The following is a 26675-nucleotide window of genomic DNA, read 5'->3' on the forward strand; positions in this document are numbered from 1 at the left end:
GACACAGAAAACAAACTTATGGTTACCAAAGGGAAAGGGGTTAGGGGAGGGATAATTAGAAGTTTGGGATTAGCAGAAAAACTACTATATACAAAATAAATAAACAGCAAGGTCCTACCGTCTAGCACAGGGAACTATATTCAATATCCTGTAATAAACCATAATTGAAAAGAATATGAAAAAGAATTATATATACATATATATATAATTGAATCCGTTTTCTGTACACCAGAAACTAACACAGCATTGTAAATCAACTCTACTTCAATAAAAATAAATAAATAAAATTCTTTCCATTTCCACTGAAGCAAAAATTCTGAGATGGACTCTGTTACGGAATATCAATGGCAAAATAAATAACTGTCTTTTGAAGACTGTACTCCATTTTTGGTCAGCACTCATACCTTTAGTTCTAATGCATATAGTCAATTGCACAGTCCCTATCATCTTCATGACCAACAGTTAGAATGGTGTTAGTGGTTTGAGGTACACATGCTGGAAGAAGAATTTTTGCTCATTAGCAGTAATATTAATCATCATCATCAAATAAATCTTATAGGTCAATTAATATTCTGGAAAAATCAGACATATAACATCCATATTTTTTCCTCTTCTCAGGGTATCCCTAATGTATCCTTAAAGAATAACTTAATATTATTAACAAAAGAAGCAATTCAGAAGTCTGATTTAGGGCTTCCCTGGTGGCGCAGTGGTTGAGAGTCCGCCTGCCGATGCAGGGGACACGGGTTCGTGCCCCAGTCCAGGAAGATCCCACATGCCGCAGAGCGGCTGGGCCCGTGAGCCATGGCCACTGAGCCTGCGCATCCGGAGCCTGTGCTCCGCAACGGGAGAGGCCACAGCAGTGAGAGGCCCGCGTACCGGTAAAAAAAAAAAATCTGATTTAAATACCTGATCTGTCACTGCATTCTCTGAAAAAATATTTTAACCTTTCTATTTCTATTATGTATCAACAAAAGAAAGGCAAATGGGCTTGTGGTATATTATTTACTTTTTAAAAATAAAGTTTGGGGTTTTTTAATACAAACTTACGATAGAAAATTAAAAAATATGGAAAGGAAAAATAAGATCACCATTGAACCTACCATCCAGACATAATCTTGTTAACATTTTGGTGCATTTCCTATTTGGTAAATTATTGTAGCTCTTTCTTTATTTTTAATAAATTTATTTATTTATTTATATTTTTGGCTGCACACGGACTTTCTCTAGTTGCTGTGAGCGGGGGCTACTCTTTGTTTCGGTGCACGGGCTTCTCATTGTGGTGGCTTCTCTTGTTGCGGAGCATGGGCTCTAGGCACACGGGCTTCAGTAGTTGTGGCATGTGGACTCAGTAGTTGTGGCTCGCGGGCTTTAGAGTGAAGGCTCAGTAGTTGTGGCGCACGGGCTTAGTTGCTCCGTGGCATGTGGGATCTTCCCGGACCAGGGCTCGAACCTGTGTCCCCTGCATTGGCAGGTGGATTCTTAACCACTGCGCCACCAGGGAAGTCCCTGTAGCTCTTTCAATGAATACTGGGCAAGTTATGATTATCCCAGACTTATTAAGAGCCAATTATGTACCAACTGTTCCATAAGATATTTTTATTGATTATTTAAATAACATTGCAGAAAATTGACAATTATTCACATTTATGTTGTATTTTTAATATTGATCAATATCAGTTAGTGTCATTTTGTATATACTTTTCTATATATTTCTATTCTTATATTTATAATTTTTAATGTCTATTTGATGGTTCAGTGAAGTAATATACTGTAAGTGCTTAATTTTCCTAAGGAAGTATTAATATGAATATCAAGCCCTTGGAAGAGAGAAAAAAATATGAAGGTTGTAAGTCTAATTTTCTGGAGTATCGATTAGCCAACAAGACTCGCTATTTGATGTTTTAAACGAAGTTTATTTTTAAAATAAACCAAAATTATTGCAGAAACATAGAGTGTGGGTATATAATAATTAGTTAATGTGGTGGTAAATACCAGTTCCCTGTGGTATCTATTTAAGTAAATGATAATAACGAAGCTATGCTTGTAAGGATTAATGAGCAGTTTGCCTGCTATATTAAACTCAATAATAATTATCCTTTTAGTTTATCCATTAATTATCCTTTAACTGGCACATCAAGTGGTAAGCACTCAAGTGTTACAAAGCAAAGTTAAAAAAGTGATACATTCGTTAGTGCTTTCCAGTGTAATTGGAAAAAATATCAGATTAAGCATAGTTGAATGGTTTTGTTCCCAAAGAGTAAATTTTAAAAATTAAAAGTGTGCATCTTAGCCATCTTCCTTGGCCGAAGAAAATCAGTCTGTTTTCCCTGCATAAACAACATTTTATAGTATTTTTTAATCAGTTTGGTATGTCAGAAAATATAAATACAAACACTTTCTACATAAAGTTAACTCTTAGCACCCATCATCATCTGAAACATTTTCATATTAGGGCAACTCAGTGAACCATCTAATCCAGTATCTAGTCTTTGACAGTAACCAATGTTGAGTGCATTCAAATCAGACATCAGATCTCCATAAATGTACTTTATCAGGCAGTAGTAAACCATTGGGTAAGTTATTGGCCCAATAACTAAAAAGCTTTTGCAATTTGATCTTAGCATGTGTTTTTTCAAATACACACATTACATTTTTATAGAAAATAATGTTACTATGTTATTTGTTTGGTCTTATCCTTCAGTAGTGAAAGCCACAGATAAAGAATATACACACACAGCCCAAAAGTGCATCTCTTTATTACTCTACAGATCTTGCTTTCCAGATTCATGGATTGTTTCCTTGTTCTTGGAATAAAGGAATAGATGAATAAAAACTCCATTGTTGAGACCCACACTCCATTCCCCTTTACTTTCTCCCTTCCAGATCTTCTTTGTTCTTCCCTGTCTTTTAGATCTTTCCTCATATGAACGTCCCCTGTGGTGTCATTCTCTTACTTCCCCTTCCTCATTATCCACTCTCCTTCCTACCTCACGGCCTGTGATCATTTTCCTATTATGTCATTTTAAAAAAATGAATCTGATTCTCAAAGTGAGCCTGTTATCGTTAAGAGTTATGAAACACTGGCTGGTTGGCCCAGTTGGTTGTCAGATGGTGCTAATGAGATCCAGGTCAGGGGTACATCCCCATATGGGACTGTTAGTTTTTTCTTTGTTTAATGGCCTCAGACTGTACCTCTGGCTTTGACCAGCTCTTTAATAAATGTATTCAAGTGGTCAAAAAGGAGTATGGGTATATATGTACAAATCCAATCATGCTATTGGAAAACTCATACAAAGTTTGCTTCTAGTGGATATTCAGTTCACCAAATGTTTAGTTCTACTACTACTAGTGCCAGAGGAGAATGCAAACATGAATGAGTTGCAGTCCTTATCCTAAGAAAGCTTACTGTCTCCTGACTAAGAGCCTGTAAATGACTGACTAAATATGAGGCAGGATGAAATATGTCTGAAATAGTGTTACTAGCAAGTGGTATAAACACACAAAGGACAGAACAATGAAATCTGATGGGGAAATCTGGGAAGGTTTCATGAAAAAGACAGCACTTGAACTGGCCTTTGTAAGAGTGGTTGGATTTTGCTAACTAAAAAATACATATAAAATAGAAACATATTTCATATGCTATGTATAGGATGTTACTAAAAGCAGAAAAGGAGGGAGGTATACGTGGGGAAAGAGGAAATTCAGTTCACAAATATTTACTGAGCACTTAATATGTGCCAGTACCTATGCTTCTAGGCCTGGGGAATTTAGAAGTGGATCCAAAATGGTACCAGCCCTGGAGGGGCTTACAGTCTTCTGAGGGAAGTAGGCAAATGAATAGTCACAATACAGTGTGGGAAGTTCTGCACTTAAGGTAAACACATGAAGAAGAGCTTCTTCCCTTGTTTTTAAAGAGCTTACAGATGTGGCAGACATCACTAATTGATTATGACACCATTTCTTCTGAGTCCAGAATCCTTGACAAAAGATAGCTCTGGGTGGATGTGTTTTATATCTTCACCCAGCTATTGCCAGTTTGTCCAGGATTGGACAACTGAATAACACATACTCAACTCACAGGTACAAATAGATAAGGAAGGCAAATCAGATTCTCTGTCTCTGGGAAATTGAACTAGGAAATACCAAGAAGCAACAGTGGGAGTTTTGAAACAGAAGGGATATTGGAGGAGTTATGAGGAAGCAGAAGCTATGGGTAGAGATGTGTAGAATAGGGGGAGAGAATAAGGCAGTTAGAATTGATAGTCAGTAAGGCAAATGGAGGGGAACAAAAACATGTGATAAAGAGACCAGGCAAACCATGAGAGACACAGAGAAAGGATATGGTCCATAAATAAATCCCTAGGTTTCTTACAGCATTCTTGTTCCCATTCATACACATGTATCTCATAGTAAAACCCCTTTTTCTCAAGGTCTCAGTAAGACTCTGGTCCTTTCACCCAAAAGGGCTTACCTAAATTACCAGATTAGGACCCACTGGGAAGGACTCTCAACTTGGGTAGGTTTGGATTCTCCAAAGGCAGTTATAAGGTAGGCATTCTTCACTTTGTTCAATGAACATGTTATACACAAGGATGCATGATGAATCATTTTCCCTTATGGTTTACATTTTAATATTACAAATGTTTTTCTTCATTTCTTCATTCCGATTGGCCTTCATTTAACAAGAAGCATGCATGAGAATTGCTAGCTACTTGCTTCTTATTCCCATCACATTGCTGGTCTAGCACCTATCCTGCTGCCCCTTGGTTTTCTGTGTACATGCCTCTCCTTTCTAGGCTGTGACTTCTTAGAGGGTAGGGGGTCAGGTGTTTTCTGCTTGGGTGTCTCTAATACCTAGATCAGACCATACTCAGAGTAGCGACTCAATAACTATTTGCTGAATGAAGTATGAATAAGTATCCAGTTCTGTGAATTTCAAGGCACTCTCAAGGTTCTTTTTTATATATACTACAGTTTGATGGAATGGCCATGACTTATTTTTGCAAATGTACACATACCCTTCTTCCCCTAACAACCACTCCCCTCAAAAAAAAAACAAAGCCTTTTTTCTTGCCTGTCATATTAAGTGAATCTCTAAACAGTCAGTGACTAACCATCCTCACAGTGGGACGAGGAACCCTCATTGGGTTGAGGAGCCTCTTTTGCAAATGTTGCTGGACAAATGCTGGGCAGACGGCCAGCCACCCTTATAGCCTTTTAAAGTAGTCTGGTACCCGGGCTGCCTCAGGCTGGGGGCTAGTTCAGTGCCCACCCAGGAGGCCATGAAAAGCTCGAGGAGTCTGGGTTCTGGAGAGCCATGGCACCACGTCCAGTCACTCCAGCACCAGCCTTGGAGATAATCAGTCAGTCATCAGGACTCCAAACTTCCCTGAACACCTTTTGTCTGTTACACCTAGGCAGATGTCTGGACCTGGATATTCATTCTCTCTCTCCCTTTCTCTCTCTCTCTCTCTTTCTCTCTCTCTCTCAGTCCTGTTCTGTTCCCTGCGTGGTCCTCATTTCTTCCAGTTTTCTTTATTATATTCATTTTGGTCTGCTGGTCTCTCTCTTTTGTTAGGACACTTATCAAATGTCCAGTGATCCTTTTTTTTATTTTGGTGCATTTTTTCCTTAAACTTTTCCTTTTTAAAATATAAGTATAGGGCTTCCCTGATGGCGCAGTGGTTGAGAGTCCGCCTGCCAATGCAGGGGACACGGGTTCGTGCCCCGGTCTGGGAGGATCCCATGTGCCGCGAAGCGGCTGGGCCCGTGAGCCATGGCTGCTGAGCCTGCGCGTCCAGAGCCTGTGCTCCGCAACGGGAGAGGCCCCAACAGTGAGAGGCCCGCGTACTGCAAAAAAAATATTAATAATAAATAAATAAAATATAAGTATAGTACATATATGGAAAAGCACACAAAAGATATATGTACAGCTCACTGAATTCATCACCAAGCAAGTGCCCACCTCACCTGGCCTGATCCTTCTCATTCTCCAGGTCTCACGTCAAATGCCATTCCCTCCTGAGGTCACGTCAAATGCCATTCCCTCCTGAGGCCAGGAGCTGCCCTCCTGGGTCGGGTCCCTTTGCTATAGCTGTGTGCCCCAGAACTCCCTCCTGTCCTCTTTCCCAGCCCTCGGTACACTTGCAATCCCTGCTTCTATCTGTCTCCAGCCAACCCGTGCTCTCTGTGGAGTCAAGAGCTATGTTGACCTTGTTCACTGCTCTTTCCTCAGCCCAGGCACATAGTGCTGAGTATTTGAATGTGTGGTAGGGTGGGGAGGGAAAGAGTGAAGGGAAAAAAGCAAGTGAGAGAGAAATTTGTTTCCTGTTTTCAAGGAACTCACTCTCAGGGGAAGACAAACTCAAAAAAATAGATCATTATAGTAAGTTATGAAAATGACTAAGGGAAGGTCGGGACACTGTGGCAGCCCCAAGGGGAACTTTCAGTCCTTTAAACTAGGATTTGCTTTTTTGCTTTTTGTTTCTTAGCTAAGCTTTGACATACAAATAGGAATGAGTTTCCTAGGGAAATTGCACCTTGCTGAGGAAACGTGTACCTGCGCAGAGGCGTAGAGGTGTGTAAAAGCAGCTGAGGTTGTTCAGGCTGGGCCGGGGTCAGGACCAGGGAGGCGAATAGTGAGCGATGCGCCTGGAAAGGAGCGAAGTGAGGGAGTCTCTGACCAGCAACCCGGTCTGGCCTGGATCCAGATCATGTGGGCAAAAGTCTCAGACCTGTCCTGCTTTCATTAGGCCTGTGACTTCAGGAGGGCTTGGGCCTGAGCCAGACCACCCCAGAATTGCCACAGGTCCTATCCTCTAGGCCCCTTTCTGCTTAGCTGACCCTGCAGAGGTCTCTCCAGACTCAGCTGGTCTCTCAGAAGGTTAAGGGGGCAGTGAGTATGGTGAAAGGGAAGAAACATGGGTGTTGGAGTCGGGGGCTCCGAGTTAGAGTCCCAACTCTGCCTCTTAATAGTTGTAAGATCTGGAGCATTCCTTTACCTTTGAACCTGTTTCCTCATCTATAAAATGAGATAATAGGAGTTGTGAGCAGTAAATGTGAAAAGTGATTTATCAACTGCTTTACACACATACTAGGATCCAGACCCAGTGTTTTTAAAATGCTGTAAGGGGTTAAAAGGCACTTAAAAAACAAACAAACAAAAAAGTATAAACTGTTATACTGATTTATTATCCTTGGTCTTCGTTTCCTGGTTGGTAAAGTACAGGGCCCAGGGCCCAGAACCCATTGCTTGGTTCAAACCAGTTTCCTGTTATAATGGCAAATATTACCACCCGGCAGGGGTTGTGAATGAGGTCCCTGTCACAAAGCACATGGCCTTGTTCCTTAATTGCCAGGGTGGAATTAATTTGCTCTTCCTGTTTCTTTTGTGACAGGAAGTAGATGTCTTTGAATTTCAGTTGATTAATGGAGGCCTCTGAGCAAAGTGCTCCAGACTCTCTTGCTTTTAATCCTTATGCAATGCAAGGCCCTAATTTGATAATTTTGCTGTTTTTTTAGATGGATCACCTACTGGTTGAAAATATTGAACGGGAAACGTTTCATCTCTGCTCCCGCCTCATTAATGGGCCATACCGGCGGACAGTGAGAGCCCTGGTCTTCACATTAAAGCATCGAGCTGAAATCCGTGCTCAGGTGAAGAACGGCACGCTGCCAGTCGGCACGTTTGTACAGACCCACAAAAAATGACCTGAGGATGGTTCCAACCCTGGGCTGGGCAGAAAGGAAAATGGGCCTTTCTCTGCCATTCAAAGACTCTTTTGAGTTTGGGCGATGGCTGATGCTGGCGGTGCTGAATTTTCCCATGGTGCCATTCCTTCAGACAGAGGATACAGAGAGCCCTGGGAGACAGACCTGCAGGAAATGCTTCATTAGCTGGAGTGCGCTGGTGCTGCCTAACAGGATGTGCGCTTGCTGTCGCTAGGAAGCGCAGTACGGTTGCCATCACCCAACACAGTGAAAGGGTGACGGATTCCACTGTGAATATGCCAGGGACACCTCTAAACTTCCCCCGTGTCAGGAAGATGAAGTTACTACTTTATTTTGCCACCCTGCAGGTGACTGAAACTCAATTACCACAGCTGCTCACTCGGTTCCATCCCCCTGAGTTTAGATAGCTCCAGTGCCTCTCAGAACTCCCCTGTCTGTACTCTTTGCTCTACCCCAGGGGTGAGCCTGCCGGAGCCCGCCAACTACCCCTTCTTTCCAGAACTCACTTATCTGAACGTTTCAGCTCTCCCTGGAAGACCTGCGTTGGTCTCCAGAGCCCCCATGCTGAGGCTTCTAATGAGGAACTGGCCTGAAGCATCCCCACACCTTGGGGTTTATTTGAATATGTTGGCTCTCTCGGTTTAGGGCTCTGTAGAAGATACATAATGAAATTGCTCTTGAAATGAATTGCTGTAGGAGAAAAATTATATACATATGTATTTTCAAATGAAATACCCGTATATAGACTTGCTTGAACAATTATGTAAGTGATATTTGCTTTTTTAAAAAAGTAATAATAAACTGGGGCTTTTTTGTCCCTAAAACCAAAGGTATGGCTTGTTCACTGTAAAGTGTTTTGGGTTGAGAAAGAGTATAGTTGGTGAAAATAAAGAATGATTGGACAGGAATTTGAGGGAGATAGCAAGACCCAAAGAAGGTTTTTTAGGTTAGGGGAGACTGGAGCATGTTTGTAATCTGAAAAGAAGGAGCCAGTAGAAAGGGAGAGATTTAGGGAATTCCCTGGCAGTGCAGTGGTTAGGACTCTGTGCTTCCACTGCTGGGGGCCCGGGTTCGATCCCTGGTCGGGGAACTAAGATCCTGCAAGCCTCGCTGTGCGGCCAAAAAAAAAGAGATTTAAAATCCAGAAAAAGAAGAGATGGATTAAAAAGGAAGGACACCCTCTCTCTCACACTCACACACACACTCAGCTTTTTTCTGACACTCTTTTGACAGTAAGTTGCATACATCACAGATCTTTACCCCAAATGACCAATAAACAAGAAATGATGCTTAGGGACTTCTCTGGTGGTGCAGTGGATAAGACTCCGCTCTCCCAATGCAGGGGACCTGGGTTTAATCCCTGGTCAGGGAACTATGTCCCACATGCATGCTGCAACTAAGAGTTCACATGCCACAACTAAGGAGCCAGTGAGCCGCAACTAAGGAGCCCACCTGCCACAACTAAGACCTGGTGCAACCAAATAAATAAATAAATATTAAAAAAAGAAAAAGAAATGATGCTTAACCTCGAAAATATTCAAGAAAATGCAAAATAAAGCAATAATACAATGCCATTTTTCACTGATAAAACTGGAAAACATTTTAAATTAGGACACAGGGAGGGGGAAGAGTAAGCTGGGACGAAGTGAGAGAGTAGCACTGACATAGTATATACGTCATAGTATATGTACTACCAAATGTAGAATAGATAGCTAGTGGGAAGCAACTGCATAGCACAGGGAGATCAGCTCGGTGCTTTGTGGCCACCTAGAGGGGTAGGATAGGGAGGGAGGGAGGGAGATGCAAGAGGGAGGGGATATGGGGATATCTGTATACATATAGCTGATTCACTTTATTATACAGCAAAAACTAACAACATTGTAAAGCAATTATACTCCAATAAAGATATTAAAAAAAATAAAATGCCAACTTCTGGTGAAGATGTGGGGAAATGATTACTTTTATACACTGATGGTGGGAATATGAATTACCACATCCTCTTTGGAAAATAATCTGCCGATATTTACAAATATTTAAACATATATGTACATTGACCCAGCAGAAAGTTTTCCTAAAGAAACACATAATACATACAAGGATGTTTTGTGCAGCATTATTTGTGTGTGGGGAAGACTGACAATGAGTAGTCATTAAAAAGAATGGGACTTCCCTGGTGGTGCAGTGGATAAGAATCCACCTGCCAATGCAGGGGACACGGGTTCAATCCCTGGTCCGAGAAAATCCCACATGTCACGGACCAACTGGGCCCACGTGCCACAACTACTGAAGCCCGCGTGCCTAGAGCCTCTGCAACAAGAGAAGCCACCACAATAAGCCTGGGCACTGCAACGAAGCGTAGCCCCTGCTCACCACAACTAGAGAAAGACTGCCCGCAGCAACGAAGACCCAACACAGCCAAAAAGTAATTAATTAATTAATTAATTTAAAAAAAGAATGAATGACTTCTGTATCCATTGACCTGAAGGATTGACCAAGATGTTAAGTGAAAAAAAAATTTATAGAGAAATGTCTTTAATAAGAACCCAGTTTTATAAAAAGGAAACAAAAAAATCCTATATATGAATGTATGTCTTTGTACAGGATTATATGAACACAGAGAAATGTATGAAATGATATATATCAGGTCATTTCCATTGGCTGCCTTAGGGAGGAGAGGGGAGTCAGAAGATGGCATGAGAGGAGATAGGAGATGGGGAAGAACAAAGTGCAGCAAGATGAAATCTGCCAATGTAATGATGTTGAGTATACTTGTATGATTTTGTGTGTATTTATGTTTATATTTTTGTTCTTTTAATGGATTAAGCCTATCAGAGATTTATTTTAGAGAAATTTAAAAAAAGAAGCAAGGACAGAAAGAAAGGAACTAACATTGTCTACCTTCTAGGTGCTAGATACTTTTCCTAAGATAATTTATTAGCATTTACATTGATCTTTATATAGTTTTTTAAAAATCCTGTTGAATCATCTCGTTGTATTAGTAGGTATTGTTTCAGTTTTCTAGATTCCTTCGTTTATTCAGCAACCATTTGCTGAGTACCCATTCCATAGGGCCTTGTGGATACCTAGCAGGAGCTACAGATGAGACCCTGAGGCTCACCAAGGAAAAGTATCTTGTTCAGTTTCCCACTGCTAGTAACTATGGCAGTTGGAATAATAATTGCTCAGCACTGTGCTAGACATTTTAAAAATACCCAATTAAAGGTGAGAAAATTGAGGCTCAACAGTGGTTTAGTAACTTACTCAAGGTCACATGGATAGTGAATAACAGATCTAAGATTCAAAACCCAGGTCTATGCTCAACATCACTAATCATTAGAGAAATGCAAATCAAAACTACAATGGGGTTTCACTAGGTCCCATTTGTTTATTTTTGTTTTTATTTACATTTCTCTAGGAGGTGGGTCAAAAAGGATCTTGCTGTGATTTATGTCATAGAGTGTTCTGCCTATGTTTTCCTCTAAGAGTTTGATGGTGTCTGGCCTTACATTTAGGTCTTTAATCCATTTCTTTTTGTAGTGAGGTGGATGGACCTAGAGACTGTCATACAGAGTGAAGTAAGTCAGAAACAGAAAAACAAATACCGTATGCTAACACATATATATGGAATCTAAAAAAAATGGACAGAAGAACCTAGGGGCAAGACGGGAATAAAGATGCAGACCTACTAGAGAATGGACTTGAGGATATGGGGAGGGGGAAGGGTAAGCTGGGACAAAGTGAGAGTGGCATGGACATATATGCACTACCAAACGTAAAATAGAAAAGCTAGTGGGAAGCAGCTTCATAGCACAGGGAGATCAGCTCTGTGCTTTGTGACCACCTAGAGGGGTGGGATAGGGAGGGTGGGAGGGAGGGAGACGCAAGAGGGAGGAGATATGGAGATATATGTATATGTATAGCTGATTTACTTTGTTATAAAGCAGAAACTAACACACCATTGTAAAGCAATTATACTCCAATAAAGATGTTAGAAAAAAAACTGCATTGTGTTATCACCTCACGCCAGTCAGAATAGCCATTATCAAAAAGCTAGAAACAATAAATGCTGGAAAAGGTGTGGAGAAAAGGGAACCCTCCGACACTGTTGGTGGGAAGGTACATTGATACAACCACTATGGAAAACAGTATGGAGGTTCCTTAAAAAACTAAAAATAGAACTACCATATGACCCAGCAATCCCACTACTGGGCATATACCCTGAGAAAACCATAATTCAAAGAGTCATGTACCACAACGTTCATTGCAGCTCTATTTACAATAGCCAGGACATGGAAGCAACCTAAGTGTCCATCAACAGATGAATGGATAAAGAAGATGTGGCTCATATATACAATGGAATATTACTCAGCCATAAAAGGAAACGAAATTGAGTTATTTGTAGTGAGGTGGATGGACCTAGAGTCTGTCATACAGAGTGAAGTAAGTCAGAAAGAGAAAAACAAATACCGTATGCTAGCACATATATATGGAATCTAAAAAAAAAAAAAAAGGTTCTGAAGAACCTAGGGGCAGGACAGGAATAAAGACGCAGACATAGAGAATGGACTTGAGGACACGGGGAGGGGGAAGGGTAAGCTGGGACGAAGTGAGAGAGTGGCGTGGACATATATAAACTACCAAATGTAAAATAGATAGCTAGTGGGAAGCAGCTGCATGGCACAGGGAGATCAGCTCAGTGCTTTGCAACCACCTAGAGGAGCGGGATAAGGAGGGTGGGAGGGAGACGCAAGAGGGAGGGGATATGGGGATTTACGTATGCATATAGCTAATTCACTTTGTTACACAGCAGAAACTAACACAACATTGTAAAGCAATTATACTCCAATAAAGATGTTAGAAAAAAAAAAAGAAGAAAACAGGTCTATTTGCCTGTATATAGCCTCCCAGGTTGATTTCATCCACTCTCATGGTTTCAAGCATCTTTTACATGCTGATGACAACTCCAGTTTGTATCTTCAGCCCATCCCTGTCCCCCAAGTTTCAGACCCTGGATGACCAGGATCAGATTTGAAGAGTCTTTTGAGCTCTAGGCGAAGGCGTTTGGACTGATTCCATGCAGGAACTATGCAGTTAGTTTTCTGGTTAAGGGGCTGTGTAGAAGAGAAGCTGGAGCAGGGCGAGAGACCAGAAGTGGGAAGCTTCATTTTTAAACAACCAAAAGGTTCTGTTAACTTAGGAACCCAGAGTAAGTTGAAGACAAATTGCTCTCTGGCTGAAAGGCTTCAGTGGTGATAGTTGGAAACTACAATGATTACAGAGATGTGCTTTGGAGATTTGGAAAGCAGACTATGTTATTTGTGGCTGTTTTCTCCTTGATGCATGTGCAGATTTCCATGAACACTAATGGAGCTATTCTGAGTGCTTGCTGAAGGGAAGGAGGCTTGCAGACATCCATCCAGGCTTGCCCACCCACTAAGAAGCACCTCTGAGTTCCAGCCTCTTAAAAATGAAAGGGTCAGCTCGTGAAATGAGGTGAGAAGTTCCTGGGACCTCTGAGTTGCCTGTAAGCCTAGGCATGAATATGTTTTCTAAATGTGTTCAGTTGCTAGGGGAAATTTGGGAGACAAAATACCATTAGAATCTGTTCCAGCAGCTTATTGATCCTTTTCTTGTGGTCGTTAAATTGGAGGTCCTGGTCTTTGGAGTAGGGAGCTTGTCTATGTTCATTCACTCAACAAAAAAATGTTGCCCAGCTCCTCTGTTCCAGGGACTAGACTGGCCCTGGGGAAACTGCAGTAAATGAGATACAATTTCTACCCTTCAAGAACTCTTAGTTTGGTGGGGAGACAGACAGGTAGGAAAATAATTACAGTATAGCATATTAAGTGCTTACTGTAGATATTTAAAATGTTGAGGAAGTGGAGAAAACAGTGATTAACACCATTCTAAGGGAGGGAAAGTCTTCACACAGTTAACGTTTGAACCACATCTCGAAGGGCAGTTATGAGATCTTAGCAGAGGGGTCAGTATGTGTGCAAAAGCACAGAGGTGTAAAGTGAATGGCTTGTTTCAGTAAAGGCAAATAAAATGGGTGGTCGAAGCCTAAGGGTCTTAGGAATGGGGAGAAATGGGGCAAAAAAAAGCCTGGAGGGCTTGTGAAAGAGTTTGGACTTTGACCTTCAGATCATGGGAAGCCATGAGAAGTTTCTGAGGAGGTGAGGGACCTAATAAGATGTATGTTTTAAAAAGATAAAAATGTTCCTGTATAAACAGATATTTAAGAAAAAAAATTTAATGAATAAAAACACAACTATTTAAGGCCAAGGAAAGAAACACTTGAGATTCAGTAAATGAGAGATTTTTTTTTGACAAATGAAGTTTAGAGTTGACCAAACAGATATCATTAGAGAGTCCCAAGTTTGAAAAATGGCAGAAAGCTGAGATAACGCATTTACTGTGTTCAGTGGTGAAGGAACAGGCAGCTGGTCTTTTTTCATTTATAGAATATCAGGTTTTTAAACTTGTGCTTGTCAACCTTGGTTTTCTTTTGCTACAGCCTTAGGCCTCAGAGCCTCACTCTGAGATTTGTAATGTGTTTTGGATGCGTTTATCACAGGCAGATGGGCCAAGGGCTCAGTTTGTTACTGCCCATTATTGCTATCGAAGGGAGTCCATCCAGAAAACAAGGCTTTGGAGCTTCGATTAGTTTAGTGACACTGCCTTGGTTTCAGAAGAGAGATGATTTGATTGGATGACTTTGTATTTTCTTTTAAATCAACCAAAATGATACAATTGCTGCCAGGAATCGGCTTACCCATAAGCTAAGGAGGTTGGTTTCAAGATCCAAGAAGACCAGGATGTCCAATCAAATGCTACTTTTTCATCTTGTTAAAATCTTTGATTTAGGGAATTCCCTGATGGTCCAGTGGTTAAGACTCGGTGCTTTCATTGCCGAGGGCACAGGTTCAATCCCTGGTAGGGAAACTAAGATTCCACAAGCCACACAGCATGGCCAAAAAAAAAAATAAGAAAAAATTCTTGGATTCAGGGCATATTTACTGAGTTCTTATGTGCCAAGCCCAAGGGTCAAAGGGATAAATAAAACAGTCTCTGGCCCCAGGAAGCTCACAGTCTAGTGAAGGAGACAGATAAACCATTTTTTAAAAGGCAGACAATTACGAATTATGGATTCAAAAAGAAGAAATAAGCCAATTAACATATTAGAAGATGCTCAACCTCACTGGTAATCAGAGAATGGCAAAGATTAATGCCATCTTTAAAGACCTAAAGGATGCAGGGATAGTGTTCCCTTTAACTCTCTATTTAATTCACTGGTCTGGCCCCTACAAAAATCAGATGGATCCTGAAAGAGGACAGTGGACCACAGCAAGATCAACCAAGTGGTAGTTCTAATTGCGGATGTGGCATCTTTCCTAGAGTACATTAACATGTTCTCAGGTACATAGTATGTAGCCAATGATGTAGTGAATGTTTTTCTTTTCCTTCCCTATCAGAAAGGAAGATCAGAGTTAGTATTCACTTGGAACAGACAAAAGTATACATTTAGTCTTGCTCCAAGACTGTTAACTCTCCCACTGTCTCACAACCTAGTCTGGAAAGACCTGTACTGCCTAGGTATCTTGCAGAACATCACACATATCTACTGTGTAAAGACATCAGCTAATTGGACCAGATGAGAAAAAACAGCAAGTATATCAGAAGCCTTAGTGAGACACATGCATTGCAGACAGTGGGAGAAAACCCTATGAAGTTTCAGGGGCCTGAAATATCATGAAATTTTTAGGGACCTGTCATCTGGGATAGGCCAGGCACATTCCTTCCAAAGTAAAAGACAGTATTGCATCTACTCCCCCATTATGAAGGAAGCACAATACCTGGTAGGCCTCTTTGGGTTTTGGAGGCAGCATATTCCTTCCATACCTGGGAATACTGCTTCATCCCATATACTGGATAACACAGAGGTTGCCCATTTTGATGGGGACCCAGAGTGGGAAAGGTCTCAGCAGCAGGTCTAGGCTATAAGACAAGTAGCCCTGCTGTGTGGACCATAAAATCTGGCAGAACCCATGGTATCTGAGGTATCTGTAGTGGGAAAAGATGCCTATGGAGTTTATGACAAGGCCTAGTAGAAGAGTCACAGTATAGACCCCTGGGATTCTGGAGCAGGGCCATGTCATCTGTAGCCAGGAATGACACACTTTTCAAAATACAACTCCCAGGGACTTCCCTGGTGGTCCAGTGGTTAAGAGTCTGCCTTCCAATACAGAGGACGCGGTTTCAATCCCTGGTCGGGGAACTAAGGTCCCACATGCCGCAGGGCAACTAAACCTGCGCACCACAGCTAGAGAGAAGCCTGCAACGAAGACCCAGAGCAGCCAAAATGTAAATAAAATAAAATTTAAAAAAAAAATCAAACAAATAACAAAATATAGCTCCTGATTTGCTGCAGGGTTTTGGTAGAGACAGATCGTCTGACCACGCATCATCACGTTGACCACGCAGCCAAAGCTGCTCATCGTGAGCTGGATTCCTTCAGATCCACTAAGTCATAAGGTCAGACAAGGCCGGCAGCAATTTGTCATGAGATAGACCTGGCACAAGTGGGATTGGGCACAGCAGGGCCACAGGGCAGAAGGTAGCTGCATGAAAAGGTGGCCCAGACACCTATGTCACCCACCACATTTGCACCAGTGTGTCTTCCTCAGCTCACCTATGATTGTCTGGGGGAGCTCCTTATATCCAGATGGAGGAGAAAAAAGCCAAAATTTGTTCATGAGTGAGTCGGCTCAGTACATGTGAGCAAGCCAAAAATAGACCGTTGCTGCATTGCAGGCCCCACATAGGGGTGTCCTTGAAAGACAGTGGAGGAGAAAATACTTTCAGTGGGCAGAGCTTTGAATAGTATGTGTAGTCATCCACTTTTTGGAGAAAGAAAAGGGGCCCAAGGTTAGACTATTACTGGATCTCATGGGCAGCAGTGAGTGGTTTGGCTGTTTGGTTAGGGATCTGGAAGGATAAGATTGGAAAACCGGGAACAAAGACACCTGGGGTAGAGGCATGTGGATGGACCTATGGAAATGGGCACCAAGCGTGAAGGTCATTGTATTCCATGTTAACACCCACCAGACAGTGTATACCATGGAAGAAGCATTAAACAACCACGTATATGCAGTCGACATCAGCCAGCCTCTAAGGCCACCCCAGTGCTGGCAAAAGAGGTGCCTATAAACAGAGTAACCATGATGGCATGGAGAAAGGGCACGTATGGGCCCATTAGCATGGGTTCCCTCTCACCAAGACTCATCTAGCTATTGCTGATGCTAAGTGTTCAACCTGCCAGTTACAAAACCCAACTCTGAATCTTAGATATGTTTCCTTCCCTTGAGGAAAACAACCGGCCACTTGACAAGTTGATTATATTAAACCGCTTCTACCCTGGAAGGATCTGTGATTCATCTTCACTGAAATAGACATATATCCTCAGTATTGCTTTGCTTGTAGGGCTTCATCCTGTGTAACTCTCCAAGGGTTACAGAGTGTTTAATCTACTGGCATGGGATCCCTCATGACTCTACAGCAGTGGGCACACAACCATGGAGGCAACTCATCCCTTCACATACTGCACTATCCTTAAGCTGCCAGCTTGGAACTATCTGTAGAAGGCATGGCTGAGGTACCAGCTCAGAAACAATACTCTGTGAGGACAGGATGTCGTCCTCCTAGAAGCAGCATATATTCTAAATCAAAGACTTTTACACAGTGCTTTGTCTCCAATAGGTATTATAGAATACATGGGTCCAGGAACTAAGGGATGAAAGCAGGAGTGGTCTCTTGCCTACCATCACTCCCAGGAAGCATCTATGCTTCCTGTCCCTGCAACTCTGGGTTCTGCAGGTTTAGAGGTCCTGGTTCCCAAAGAGACAACTCTTCAGCCAGGGGAAACATCAAGATGACTATTGAACTTTTCGCCGTGTCTGACACCCAGGCATTTTGAGCTCCTGGTGTCAAGGGACCAGCAGGCAAAAAGTAGAGTCACCATTCTTTCAGGCATAATTAACCCTGATCATCAGGAGGAGGTAAGGCTGTTGTTAAGCACTGGAGAGCAGGGAGGTATATCTTTGGTACCCAGTTGATCCATTTGGAAACCCTTTGGTACTCCCTTGCCGAATACTTACAGGAAATAGACAAGTGCAGGGGCCACGGCCTGAGAAGGATAAGGTGACCACAGGCTCAGATGTCTCAGGATGGAGGGTCTAGATCATGCCACCATGTAGGTCACTGAGACCAGAAGGGTTGCTAACCAAGGGTAAGGGGAATCTAGAATGGATAACAGAAGAGGAAGATAATGAGTCTGGTCAGGTGTGGCCTCAAGACCAGTCACAGTGGTGAGGGTTGCAGTTTGTTCCACTAACTTTCCTCTGTAAGTTTCCCCCAGGAAAAAAGGCCCACCAGAATCCTGGAAGAGGTGCTCCCAGAACTTAAATGAAGAAGTGGGGCTGGATGGCACAAGGTGTGGGCTCTAGAAGATGCTGTTCTACACTGCCCAGACCCCCAACCCTATGACCGATGCACCCATTCCCCTTCAGTTAGCAGCTAGCAGGGGATTCCCTCAGCTGAAGAGAGTTACCTCACCCCAGGTCAGACCCCTCCCCCAGGGCAGGTTGATTCAGGGTTATAAAGGCCAATTTCCACTGCCCCAACTCAGCACAACTCTGAAGGACCAGGGCTTCACAGCTCTGTGGCACCAACTGAGGTCTTACTACTGCATCTTACAACAGCGGTAGTGAAACTACTGCACCAGGTCTTACTACTACTGGTCTTACTATTGGTCTCTGCTTAATTTTGCTCCTTTCCCTTCCACCACCCAAGAGCAACCCCTAATAACTTCCTGTATGCTAATCTCCATCTCAGAGACTCCTCCCTAGGGAACTGGGCCTGCAACATGGCTCTTCTAGTTGTTGGTAACAACTCTTAGAGCAGGTGTCAGCAGATTTTTAAAAAGAGGACAGATAATAAAGATTTTAGACTCTGTGGGCCATATGGTCCTTGTCACAACTACTGAACTCTGCCCTTGTTGTGCTAAAGCAGCCATAGACAGTATGGAAATGAATGGGTGTGGCTGTGTTCCAATAAAACTTTATTTGCAAAAGCAGGCAGTGGGCTGCATTTGGTCCATGGGCCTTAGTTTGCCAGCCCCTGCTCTACAGAAATATTTTTACATTGCACAGAGTAGGCAAATACAAAGATTTTAATTGCAACATGGTTTGTGATAATATAATTTTTGGAGCATGCTAAATATACATTAGAAAAAGAAAGGTTAGAACTAACTGCTGAACAATCATCGATAGGAAGACACTGGAACTCACCAAAAATGATACACCACATCCAAAGACAAAGGAGAAGCCACAATGAGACGGTAGGAGGGGTGCAATCACAAAAAAATCAAATCCCATAACTGCTGGGTGGGTGACACAAACTGGAGAACACTGATACCACAGAAGTCCACCCACTGGAGTGAAGGTTCTGAGCCCCACATCAGGCTTCCCAACCTGGGGGTCTGGCAATGGGAAGAGGAATTCCTAGAGAATCAGACTTTGAAGGCTAGCAGGATTTGATTGTAGGACTTCGACAGGACTGGAGGAAACAGAGACTCCACTCTTGGAGGGCACACACAAAGTAGTGTGCACATCGGGACCCAGGGGAAGGAGCAGTGACCCCATAGAGGCTGAACCAGACCTACCTACTAGTGTTGGAGGGTCTCCTGCCGAGTTGGGGGGTGGCCCTGTCTCACAGTGAGGACAAAGACACTGGCAGCAGAAGTTCTGGGAAGTACTCCTTGGCGTGAGCTCTCCCAGAATCCGCCATTAGCCCCAGCAAAGAGCCTGGGTAGGCTCCAGTGTTGGATCGCCTCAGGCCAAACAACAAAAAGGGAGGAGACCCAGCCCCCCCAACAGCAGACAAGTGAATTAAAGTTTTACTGAGCTCTGCCCACCAGAGCAACACCCAGCTCTACCCACTTCCAGTCCCTTCCATCAGGAAACTTGCACAAGCCTCTTAGATAGTCTCATCCACCAGAGGGCAGACAGCAGAAGCAAGAAGAACTACAATCCTGCAGCCTGTGGAACAAAAACCACATTCACAGAAAGATAGACAAGATGAAAAGGCAGAGGGCTATGTACCAGATGAAGGAACAAGACAAAACCCCAGAAAAACAAGTAAATGAAGTGGAGATAGGCAACCTTCCAGAAAAAGAATTCAGAATAATGTTAGTGAAGATGATCCAAGACCTCAGAAAAAGAATGGAGGCAAAGAGCAAGAAGATGCAAAAAGTGTTTAACAAAGACCTAAAAGAATTAAAGAACAAACACCTAGAAGAATTAAAGAACAAACAAACAGAGATGAACAATACAATAACTGGAATGAGAAATACACTAGAAGGAATCAATAACAGAATAACTGAGGCAGAAGAACGGATAAGTGACCTGGAAGACAGAATGGTGGAATTCACTGCTGCAGAACAGAATAAAGAAAAAAGAATGAAAAGAAATGAAGACAGCTTAAGAGACCTCTGGGACAACATTAAACACAACAACATTCACATTATAGGGGTCCCAGAAGGAGAAGAGAGAGAGAAAGGACCCGAGAAAATATTTGAAGAGATTATAGTCAAAAACGTTCCTAACATGGGAAAGGAAATAGCCACCCAAGTCCAGGAAGCTCAGAGAGTCCCATACAGGATAAACCCAAGGAGAAACACACTGAGACACATAGTAATCAAATTGACAAAAATTAAAGACAAAGAAAAATGATTGAAAGCAGCAAGGGAAAAACGACAAATAACATACAAGGGAACTCCCATAAGGTTAAGAGCTGATTTCTCAGCAGAAACTCTACAAGCCAGAAGGGAGTGGCATGATATACTTAAAGTGATGACAGGGAAGAACCTACAACCAAGATTACTCTACCCAGCAAGGATCTCATTCAGATTCCATGGAGAAATCAAAAGCTTTACAGACAAGCAAAAGCTAAGAGAATTCAGCACCACCAAACCAGCTCTACAACAAATGCTAAAGGAACTTCTCTAAGAGGGAAACACAAGACAAGAAAAGGACCTACAAAAACAAACCCCATACAATTAAGAAAATGGTAATAGGAACATACATATGGATAATTAACTTAAACATGAATGGACTAAATGCTCCAACCAAAAGACACAGGCTTGCTGAATGGATACAAAAACAAGACTCATATATATGCTGTCCACAAGAGACCCACTTCAGACCTAGAGACACATACAGATTGAAAGTGAGGGGATGGAAAAAGATATTCCATGCAAATGGAAATCAAAAGAAAGCTGGAGTAGCAATACTCATATCAGACAAAATAGACTTTAAAATAAAGAATGTTACAAGAGATAAGGAAGGACACTACATAATGATCAAGGGATCAATCCAAGAAGAAGATATAACAATTATAAATATATATGCACCCAACATAGGAGCACCTCAATACATAAGACAACTGCTAACAGCTCTAAAAGAGGAAATCGACAGTAACACAATAATAGTGGGGGACTTTAACACCTCACTTACACCAATGTACAGATCATCCAAACAGAAAATTAATAAGGAAACAGAAGCTTTAAATGACACAATAGACCAGATAGATTTAATTGATATCTATAGGACATGCCAACCAAAAACAGCAGATTACACTTTCTTCTCAAGTGTGCACGGAACATTCTCTAGGATAAATCACATCTTGGGTCACAAATCAAGCCTCAGTAAATTTAAGAAAATTGAAATCATATCAAGCATCTTTTCTGACCACAATGCTATGAGATTAGAAATCAATTACAGGGAAAAAAACGTAAAAAGCACAAACATATGGAGGCTAAACAACATGTTACTAAATAACCAAGAGATCACTGAAGAAATCAAAGAAGAAATCAAGTAATACCTAGAGACAAATGACAAGGAAAACACGATGAACCAAAACCTATGGGATGCGGCAAAAGCAGTTCTAAGAGGGAAGTTTATAACTATACAAGCCTACCTCAAGAAACAAGAAAATTCTCAAATAAACAATCTAACCTTACACCTAAAGGAACTAGAGAAAGAAGAACAAAGAAAACCCAAAGTTAGCAGAAGGAAAGAAATCATAAAGATCAGAGCAGAAATAAATGAAATAGAAACAAAGAAAATAATAGCAAGGATCAATAAAACTAAAAGCTGGTTCTTTGAGAAAATAAACAAAATTGATAAACCATTAGCCAGACTCATCAAGAAAAAGAGGGAGAGGACTCAAATCAATAAAATTAGAAATGAAAAAGGAGAAGTTACAACAGGCACCGCAGAAATACAAAGCATCCTAAGAGACTACTACAAGCAACTCTATGCCAATAAAATAGACAACCTAGAAGAAATGGACAAATTCTTAGAAAGGTATAACCTTCCAAGGTTGAACCATGAAGAAACAGAAGATATAAACAGACCAATCACAAACACTGAAATCGAACCTGTGATTAAAGATCTGCCAACAAACAAAAGTCCAGGACAAGATGGCTTCACAGGTGAATTCTATCAAACATTAAGAGAAGAGCTAACACCCATCTTTCTCAAACTCTTCCAAAAAATTGCAGAGGTAGGAACACTCCCAAACTCGTTCTATGAGGGCACCATCACCCTGATACCAAAACCAGACAAAGATGCTACAAAAAAAGAAAATTACAGACCAATATCACTGATGAATATAGATGCAAAAGTCCTCAACAAAATACTAGCAAACAGAATCCAACAACACATTAAAAGGATCATACACCATGATCAAGTGGGATTTATCCCAGGGATGCAAGGATTCTTCAGTATATGCAAATCAATCAATGTGATACACCATATTAACAAATTGAAGAATAAAAACCATATGATCATCTCAATAGATGCAGAAAAACTTTTGACAAAATTCAACACCCATTTATGATAAAAACTCTCCAGAAAGTAGGCACAGAGGGAACCTTCCTCAACATAATAAAGGCCATATATGACAAACCACAGCAAACATCATTCTCATTGGTGAAAAACTGAAAGCATTTCCTCTAAGATCAGGAAAAAGACAAGGATGTCCACTCTCACCACTATTATTCAACATAGTTTTGGAAGTCCTAGCCATGGCAATCAGAGAAGAAAAAGAAATAAAAGGAATCAAATTGGAGAAAAAGAAGTAAAACTGTCAGTGTTTGCAGATGACATGATATTATACATAGAGAATCCTAAAGATGCCACCAGAAAACTACTAGAGCTAATCAATGAATTTGGTAAAGTTGCAGGATACAAAATTAATACACAGAAATCTCTTGCATTCCTATACATTAATGATGCAAAATCTGAAAGAGAAATAAAGAAACACTCCCATTTACCATTGCAACAAAAAGAATAAAATACCTAGATATAACCTACCTAGGAAGACAAAAGACCTGTATGCAGAACACTATAAGACACTGATGAAAGAAATTAAAAATGATACCAACAGATGGAGAGATATACCATGTTCTTGGATTGGAAGAATCAATATTGTGAAAATGACTATACTACCCAAAGCAATCTACAGATTCAATGCAATCCCTATCAAATTACCAATGGCATTATTTACAGAACTAGAACAAAAAATATTAAAATTTGTGTGGAGACACAAAAGACCCTGAATAGTCAAAGCAGTCTTGAGGGAAAAAATGGAGCTGGAGGAATCAGATTCACTGACTTCAGACTATACTACAAAGCTACAGTAATCAAGACAATATGGTGGTACTGGCACAAAAACAGAAATATAGATCAATGGAGCAAGATAGAAAGCCCAGAGATAAACCCACACACCTATGGTCCACTAATCTATGACAAAGGAGGCAAGGATATACAATGGAGAAAATACAGTCTCTTCAATAAGTGGTGCTGGGAAAACTGGACACCTACATGTAAAAGAATTAAATTAGAACACTCCCTAACACCATACACAAAAATAACCTCAAAATGGATTAGAGACCTAAATGTAAGACCGGACACTATAAAACTCTTAAAGGAAAACTAAGGAAGAACACTCTTTGGTATAAATCACAGCAAGATCTTTTTTGATCCACCTCCTAGAGTAATGGGAATAAAAAAGAAAATAAACAAATGGGACCTAATGAAACTTAAAAGCTTTTGCACAGCAAAGGAAACCATAAACAAGACAAAAAGACAACCCTCGGAATGGAAGAAAATATTTGCAAATGAATCAAAGGACAAAGGATTAATCTCCAAAATATATAAACAGCTCATGCAGCTCAATATTAAAAACACAAACAACCCAATCCAAAAATGGGCAGAAGACCTAAATAGACATTTCTCCAAAGAAGACATACAGATTGCCAAGAGGCACATGAAAAGCTGCTCAACATCACTAATTATTAGAGAAATGCAAATCAAAACTACAATGAGGTATCACCTCACACCAGTTAGAATGGGCATCATTAGAAAATCTACAAACAACAAAGCTGCAGAGGGTGTGGAGAAAAGGGAATCCTCTTGCACTGTTGGTGGGAATGTAAACTGATACAGCCGCTATGGAGAACAGTATGGAGGTTCCTTAAAAACTAAAAATAGGGGCTTCCCTGGTGGCGCAGTGGTTGAGAATCTGCCTGCCAATGCAGGGGACACGGGTTCGAGCCCTGGTCTGGGAGGATCCCACATGCTGCGGAGCAAGTAGGCCCGTGAGCCACAGCTTCTGAGCCTGCGTGTCTGAAGCCTGCGCTCTGCAATGAGAGGCCGCGACAGTGAGAGGCCCGTGCAACGCAATGAAGGGTGGCCCCCGCTCACTACAAATAGAGAAAGCCCTCACACAGAAACGAAGACCCAACACAGCCAAAAAAAAAAAAAAAAAACTAAAAATAGAATTACCATATGACCCAGCAATCCCACTACTGGGCATATACCCAGAGAAAACCATAATTCAAAAAGACACATGCACCCCAGTGTTCATTGCAGCACTATTTACAATAGCCAGGTCATGGAAGCAACCTAAATGCCCATCAACAGGCAAATGGATAAAGAAGATGTGGTACATATATACAATGGAATATTACTCAGCCATAAAAAGGAACAAAATTGGGTCATTTGTAGAGACGTGGATGGATCTAGAGACTGTTATGCAGAGTGAAGTAAGTCAGAAAGAGAAAAACAAATATTGTATATTAACGCATATATGTGGAACCTAGAAAAATGGTACAGATGAACTGGTTTGCAGGGCAGAAATAGAGACACAGAAGAAGAGAAAAAAATGTATGGACACCAAGGGGGAAAGCGGCGGGGGTTGGGGGTGGGGGTGTGATGAACTGGGAGATTGGGATTGACATGTATACACTGATGTGTATAAAATGGATGACTAATAAGAACTTGCTGTATAAAAAAATAAATAAAATATTATTCAAAAATTCAACAACAAACAAAGAAGAATGGTTAAATAAATTGTGGTACGTGCAGATTTTGGAATACTATACAGCACATAAAATGAATGAGTTTAGATCTATGTAACAACATTGTACATTAGAAATATAATGTGAGCCACATAGGTAATTTAAAATTTTCCAGTAGCCACATTAAAAATGTAAAAAGAAACAGATGAAATCAATAATAGATTTTGAGCCCTATACACCCAAAATATCATCACTTCAACATGTAATCAAAATAAAAATTATTAATGAGATAGTTTACATTCTTTTTTTGGTACCAAGTCTTTGAGATCTGATGTGCATTTTACACTTAGAGCACATCTCAGTTTGGGCTACCTGCAGATGGTCCCCTACTTACAACTGGCTAACTTAAGATTTTACGACTTTAAGATGGGATGAAAGCGATACATACTCTGAAGCTTGTATTTTGATCTTTTCCCAGGTTGGTTATGTGCAGTGGGTCCTCTCTGGCGATGTTGGGTGGCAGCCGCAGCTCCCAGTCAGCCACGCAACCATGAGGGTGAACAACCAATATACTTACAATCATTCAGTATCCGGACAACCGTTCTGTTTTTCACTTTCAGTATAATATTCAATAAATTACATGAGCCCTTCAATACTTCATTATAAAATAGGCTCTGTGTGAGGTGATTTTGCCCAGCTGTAGGCTCATGTCAGTGTTCTAAGCACGTTTAAGACAGGCCAGGCTAAGCTCTGATGTTCAGTAGGTTAGGTGTATTTTTATCAGGAAGCAACCCCATCGTTAGTCAAGGAAGATCTGTACATATTCAAGTGCTCAGTATCCACTTGTGGCCAGTGGCTACTGTATTGGACAGCACAAGTCTGTCAGTACCGACATGGAGACACCACTGAGACATATTGTTACGTGCAAAAGGGAAGTTACAGAATAATATGTACAGTATGATGAATCTATGTAAAGGGGAAAAATATTTCTATAGGAATATATTGAAAAAAAAGAGAAAAAAGAAAAAGATGTATACAGCTATATACCCTAATTAGGGAGAGGCTTTGAATGGAGTGGGGCTGGTCTGGGTGGGGGTGGGACTTGCTCTCTCCTTACTGATTTTTTAAAAAAAATTTTTATTCGGGGATAATTTTAGACTTACAAAAGGTTGCAAAGATAGCACAGGGAGTTCCTATCTGCTCTCACCCAGTTTCCCCTATTGTTAACATCATACATTAATGTAGTACATTTGTCAAAATTAAAAATCCACTATTGATACATTACTGTTAACTAAACTCCAGACTTCATTCGGACGTTGCCAGTTTTTCCCCTCATGTCCTGTCTGTTCCAGGAGTCAGTCCAACCTTGAGTTGCGTTTAGTCATGATGCCGCTCCAGTCTCCCCTACTCCATGACAGTGTCTCAGTCTCTCCTTGTTTCCCATGACCTTGACAGTCTTGAGCAGGGCCGGCCAGGTATTTTGTAGAATGTTCCTAAATTTGGTTTTGTCTGATGA

The 26675-nt window shown here is 41.3% G+C and overlaps 1 protein-coding gene across 1 annotated transcript in view; it reads left to right on the forward strand.

Annotated features, from left to right (window-relative positions):
• TCEANC2 (transcription elongation factor A N-terminal and central domain containing 2) overlaps positions 1 to 7713 on the forward strand; it is a gene marked incomplete at both ends in the record, with an annotated part of 34768 nt that extends 27055 nt beyond the window's left edge. The window contains one exon of the mRNA XM_079698087.1: positions 7525 to 7713. Within this exon, the coding sequence (XP_079554213.1) occupies positions 7525 to 7713 (189 nt within the window). The remainder of the gene's footprint in view (positions 1 to 7524) is intronic.
• Between the last annotated feature and the right edge of the window lie 18962 nt (positions 7714 to 26675).

Source organism: Hyperoodon ampullatus, assembly GCF_949752795.1.
Source record: "Hyperoodon ampullatus genome assembly, chromosome: 2".
In the NCBI taxonomy this organism is placed as follows: domain Eukaryota; kingdom Metazoa; phylum Chordata; class Mammalia; order Artiodactyla; family Ziphiidae; genus Hyperoodon; species Hyperoodon ampullatus.